Source organism: Melozone crissalis, unplaced genomic scaffold, assembly GCF_028551555.1.
Source record: "Melozone crissalis strain CALT ecotype California unplaced genomic scaffold, PUWL_Pcris_2 ptg000042l_1, whole genome shotgun sequence".
Classification (NCBI taxonomy): domain Eukaryota; kingdom Metazoa; phylum Chordata; class Aves; order Passeriformes; family Passerellidae; genus Melozone; species Melozone crissalis.
Genome location: NW_026535820.1, coordinates 45,393,999 through 45,399,998, shown reverse-complemented (window position 1 = coordinate 45,399,998; position 6,000 = coordinate 45,393,999). Strand labels below are relative to the sequence as shown.

The window sequence follows — 6,000 nt, the reverse complement described above, 5'->3', positions numbered from 1 at the left end:
GTCACAGAGAGTAAAAATTTGGGGCAGGGGGAACATACAATCATCCTCAAATATTTAAAAAAATAAGTGGAATATTGATAAGGGAGGATTGCCTCAAACCTGCCATGGTTATAATCCTTAGGGCAGTGGGATTACACTGCCATTATCCTACAGCTGGTTAAACCCACATTTTAACATTTTAACCCCAGTGTGCTTTCTGAATCTAATTATCCCATGGTCACTTTAAAAGTGCATGAGGAACATCTGACTCCTTCCCAGGCTTACCTATTAACCGTTTGGAGTTAGCTAGATTTGGGTGCTGGATAGAACCGCCCACATTACTGAAATAACTGAATGCTAGCAAGGGAAAGCAAATTGCCCCTGGCTAAGCTGGAGATGGTTTTTGCAAGTTATGGGCAGTGTTCACTAGAGCAGCAGCTTGGCATCCTGCAGTGACCTGAAAAAAGGGTGAGTATAGGAGAAACTCTCTCATTTGTGCCCATCTCTCTATCTCCTTTTCGTTCCAAAAAGGCTGGCTTTTCTCTTGTGGACTGTTAAGATTTCCTGTTAGGATTCCCTCTGCTCCCTCTCTAAAAACCAGGGGAGCAAACAACCACTGCTCAGCCTAGGAAAGCATGGGATTGCCCGAGTGACAGCGGGAGGAGTGCTCAGTAACTGTGAGCAGCTGCTTGCACACACAGGAGGCAGCTGCCTGCTTTCCAGCACACAGAGCACACCCTGTTTTGACCAAGACTTTTTAGGACAAATTTTTATTAATCAGCACAAAACTGAAGCAAGAGAACTTAGTATTTCTCCAGCCTTGCTGCAACTACTTCCCTTTATTTTTCATGTGTGTTTCAGGTTACTAGAGGAGCCTGTCTCTTTCCTTTTGCTCTCTCAGACCTTCAGAGACAACACTTCATCACATTTTAGCTGGGCTTATTATTCAGGTAGGTCTGCCTGGCTCTGGGGTTTTAGACATAAGAGCATAGAAGTGTAACTAATTAGCATAAAACTAAAATGTCCTTTAGAAAAATGTTTATTGCCTATTTAGAATAACATTCTGTATGTTTCCTCTTATGTGCTAGAGAGAGCATGTGGAATAAGGAAAATAAAGTAACTCCTTTCAAGGGTACTTGGTGAAAACATACAGTAGACTTGCAATCCACAGCCAATGTTACAACTTAATGCTGTAATTTTATTTCATCTTTTTTTACCTCAGAGAAAAAAAAAAGATACATTGACCTTCAAGTGACTATGACTCCTTTTCCCATTAAAAAAACATTCTAATGGGGTAGCTCAAGCTTGAAACAGATGTTGATCCCCAATCCAAAATTATCATTCTTGCTCTTGCAGTAAAAATTATTTTATTTTACACACTTTATCCTGTGAAACACCTTCAATGATTCCAATCTTTGGCTCTTGTTCAGCAACAGATGTTCAAGTGACAATTCTCACCAGGCATGCTCTCCAGGATTCAGATTCCCAACAGTCACATCAGCTATTACACACATCACCAGCCTGAACATAGTGCCACGCTTCCATCTGGAGCCTGGGGCTGGCCAGATAGGTAGCAGTGCAGATGACAGGACAGCATGGTATAGATTTTAAGTATTTTTCTTGGATGTAAGCCATCAAACTCCCATAGGTTCCTCTGTGGTCTTAGAAGATTCCAGTATAATGATAATAGCAATTTACTTCCATTTGGTTTTTCTTAGGGTTTGGGGACTGTTATCTTAGAATCATGGAATCACAGAATGTCGAGGAGCTGGAATAGACGTTAAAGATCATCTAGTCTCACCTCCCCTGCCATGGGCAGGGATACCTCCCACTAGACCAAGCTGCTCCATGCTTTATCCGGCCTGGCTCTGAATGCTGCCAGGGATGGGGCATCCACAACACCCCTGGGTCACACCTTCCAGTGTCTCACCACCCACACAGCAAAGAATTTCTTCCTAATATCTAACCTAAATTTCCCCTCTTTAAATTTGAATCCATTATCCCTTGTCCTATCACTGCAGTCCCTGACAAAGATTCCCTCCCCAGCTTCCCTGCAAGCTCCCTTCAGAGACAGGGAGGTTTCTATAAGGTCTGCACACAATCTCCTGTAATCCAAGCTGAACAGCCCCGATTTCCTCAGCCTGTCTTCATAGGGAAGATGCTCCAGCGCCCTTATCAACTTGGTGGCAAATTGATAAACACTCCTCTTATCAACTTGGTGGCAAGTTGATAAGCACTCCTCTGGACGTGCTCCATCCGTGCTTGCCTGTGGCACACACACGCGAGGAGCAGATGAAGGACAAGTCTCACTGGCAACACCTTCCAGCGGGCTTCAGCTTCCCAAATCTACAAAGCAACTGGGCTGCCCAGCTTTCCCCCAGCATGGAACCGGTCTCTCCCGGAGCCCGGGGACACTCCCACCAAGGGCGGCAGCCTCGGGCTCTCCCGCCCGTTCCCGGCGCCGCCCCCGTCCCGCCGGCCGGGCCCGCCCCGCGGCACCTGCGCGGAGGCGGTGCGGGTAACGCGGGGGCAGCGCCGCGCCCCGCCCCGGGCCCGCCCCGACCCGGCCCGGCCCGGCCCCAGCCCCGGCTCCGCCCGGCCCAGCCGCAGCCCGGCGGCCGCAGCGAGCCATGGCGAGCGCGGCGCTCCCCGCAAAGCCCCAGGAAGCGGAGGCCCCGCAGGAGCGAGGCGCGGCGGCGCCCGCGGAGCCGGAGCCGGCGGAGGTGTCAGGCAGGGCCGGGGCGGCGGCGGCGGTGCTGGGAGAGACCGGGCTGGCCGTGGGCTGCTGCATCGCGGCGGCGCTCAGCTGGGAGCGGCCCCTCCGCAGCCTGGGCGGCTTCGTCTGCGCCAACCTGCTCTTCTGGTGAGCCAGCCGGGCCGGGGTGGGCGCCGGGGCCGGGGTCGGGACCGCCCCGCGGGATGGGAAAGCCCCCGCCCGGCCCGGCCCGGCCGCCCCGCCCGCAGCGGGCGCCTCCTCCCCCCGCCCCGCATTTCCCCCGGCCCCCGGGAGCAGCGTCTGCCCCCTGACCGCCCCGGCGGGAGCTGACCCGCGCCCCAGCGAAGGAAGGTGCTGCTCTTCACTCCACCTGCCCCCCGGCATTCCCTGCCCCCAGCCGCCGCTCCGGGGCTGGCACGGCCCTCACGCTGAGTGCATCAGCCTGGCCGGGTTCTTTCACCCTCGGTTTCTGCCCCAGCCTCGCACACACACACACGTTCTGCCCCCATATCCCATAGCATGATGCGTGATGGTAATGATGATGATGATGATGAGGAGGAGTCTCAGGTGGAAGCTGGGCAGGGCGGCTGCAGGACACCCCGCCGGGAACTCGCATTCGGCACAGCCGAGAGGAGCCGCGGGCCCGCATTTCTGTGCAGAGTTTTGAAACCTGCTGAAATGAGGTGCCGAGCCCATCGGTTGAGCTGTGCTGATGCCCTGGTCCAGTACTTTAGAGTTCACTTTGGGTATATGTGCTTTTCCAAATTGGTGGCCTACTTAGTGGAGTCTTTGTGAAGTGGGCACAGCCGGAATGTTACTGCAGTGCACCAGCTCTCTTTTTGGACTAAGCTTTTTGTAGTCGGAGGCAGTTTAGCTGAATAAGCCCCAGAGATTAACATAGGGATGTGTTCATTGTTGTGTTTGTCATGTCTCTTTTGTTAATTTCTGTAGGAAAAAAAGTTGTCTGTGTGAAACTTCTTCAGGGCTTTCCCGTGATCTTAGGTTTTGTCAATGCCTATGCTTTTTTTGCTTTCTGATCTAAAATGTTGTTGTATTCCTGCTTGATCATGTAGAGCAATTTATAAATTAGTGCACTGCCTAATAATACTGCAGAGGCTCTTATGACTGAATATTGTTTTCTTTCCCGTGGCTAGAACTGCCTCCTTCCCTTTTAAGTGAATAAGAGGTAAACAAGCAGTGCAGTGGATTAATAGCAAACTCCTCTTGATTCTCTATAGCCCTAACAGTGTGATGTTTTAACATGAGATCCAAGCCATAGAAAGACTTTCTGGAGCATTGTGCTGCATAAGAAAATCTTAGCAAATATTTTCAAAATAATTTTATCCTCTTTGATTCCAGAAGCAGAGTGTGCATCTAATTTAGGTTGACTTTTATTATCCATCTTGCTCTTAGGTATCCATGGTAAATCCTCTTGTTGAGAAAGTTACATGGTTTTGCTCTCATTTTCTGCATACTTCAGGGGTCACCTGTTCTTTCAGCCATTTGGAAGAATCATAATGCTTTATATTTCTTTTCACTGTGGCTCTGATAAAATTTTCAGGGACAACATCTAGCAGAATACATTTCCATGTCTCAAGGAGTAGTAGCTGCTGGGCAACCCATTGGCTATTTTTTTTCCAGATTTGACCCAAGCGAGGTATAAAATGCCTGCACTATTCAATGCCTGTAAGAAGTCTCCTTTGGTAGAGTCTTACTCTACCAAAAGCCTTACTGGCAACTTGTTATGGTGACTAGTATTTGAAGTTATTTTACCAAAATTCATAGCTCAGTCTACTTTGTTCCTTTCAGGATGAGTTGGAACAGCAAAAGTCAGGGCACGGATTGCTCATTTTAATTTGGTGGCATTGTACCTCAGAAGGAAGCGCACTATCCTAGCGCCAGGGAGTTTTGAGAGGTGTAGACAAACGAGGAAATGTGTATAAGCAGGAATGATGACCAGTAAACTTCTGTGGTTTGAGAACATAAGGAAAGATCTCGGTAACAAAGGTATGAAATCTGACATGTTGAAAATTAAACAGTCATTTAAATCTGAGGTCACGTTTCCCCGCTTTGGTATTGGGATGGTCAGTGTTTGCAGCACAGTGTGTTTGCTGCTTCTCCTTTTCCTGTTTGAGATCCAGCTGGTCAGCCCGGTTTGTGATGACTCACACAGTCACAAACTGCTTCAGGACTGGGAACAAGTGTCCATCCCTGCTGCCTGTGAAGTCTCTCCCAAGCTTTGTGCTGGCTGGAGCCTGTAGGTAGAAGGAACATTTCCTAGTTGCTGGTTCTTGTGCCTTTTCTTTCTTTGTTGTGTGCCTACAAGTATCTCTGCCCCACAGGGGACCCCCAGTGCATGCAGCCTCTAATCAGGATATCTCAGAGCTCACAAGTCTGTATTGCTGGATGGGAGACTTCTCCCACTAGAGCAGCAACAGCATTGGTGGAAGAAGGAGAAAGGAGAAGTGAGGTTTAATTTTACAGTTTTCTGAATTTTGGAAAAGCAGCACCAGGTCCTTCCTCCCATCCATTTAATTTTTTTGGGACTGTTGTCCTCATGGTTAGCTGAGTTCTTGTATGTTCACCCATCAAAATATTGCATGTGTAAACTGTTGCAGTAGGAGCTGATGGGAGTGAACTGTTTCTCTGGTGTCACAGAATTTTCTTTTTTTTTTTTAAATGTATTCCATTGTAGCCTCCTTTGTGTTAAAAAAAACTCTTACCCATTGTACTGTATATAAATGCATTTTTGATGGTTACTACTAAAATATTGTTCTTGTAAGTACAAGAAATTTTTAACTTAATTTCATTCTGATTTCCTTGATTTTCTTAATATTCCTGACAAATTATTGTGGACTCTTTAACGAGAGAACAGTGAAAGTAGACACTAATCTGGCTACTGAAAAAACATTCTTCATTTACCACCTCCATTATTTTTTCACCGTGAACAGCTTTAAGCCTCTTGCCCCAAATGAACCTGACCAAAAATCTTTAAAATGGACAGGGGTTAAATATATATATCTTGTTTTGCACCTTACCATCTGAAATATGAATTAGATTCTTGTGCTGTTTATAGTTTGCAGACTGAAGTCAAAATAACACAGGAAAGCAAGGCTGGTTTTTTTCCCGTTTACACCTGTTGTACTGAAAAAGTGAGTGATTGGGCCAAGAACAGAGAAATTCTGTGCTGGTTCCAGAAGTTCACTGCAGTTGTTCTGAGTGTTAGGCTGTTGACTGATAACTTTCAGTCTTGGGTTTAATCTTATCCAAATATTAACATTGATTCCTAGATTTTTAAGCTAGAA

The 6,000-nt window shown here is 47.5% G+C and overlaps 1 protein-coding gene across 1 annotated transcript in view; it reads left to right on the top strand.

The window, feature by feature from the left end:
- Positions 1-2,609: 2,609 nt before the first annotated feature.
- RETREG1 (reticulophagy regulator 1) overlaps positions 2,610-6,000 on the top strand; it is a 65,183-nt gene continuing 61,792 nt past the window's right edge. The window contains exon 1 of the mRNA XM_054285276.1: positions 2,610-2,842. Within this exon, the coding sequence (XP_054141251.1) occupies positions 2,610-2,842 (233 nt within the window). The remainder of the gene's footprint in view (positions 2,843-6,000) is intronic.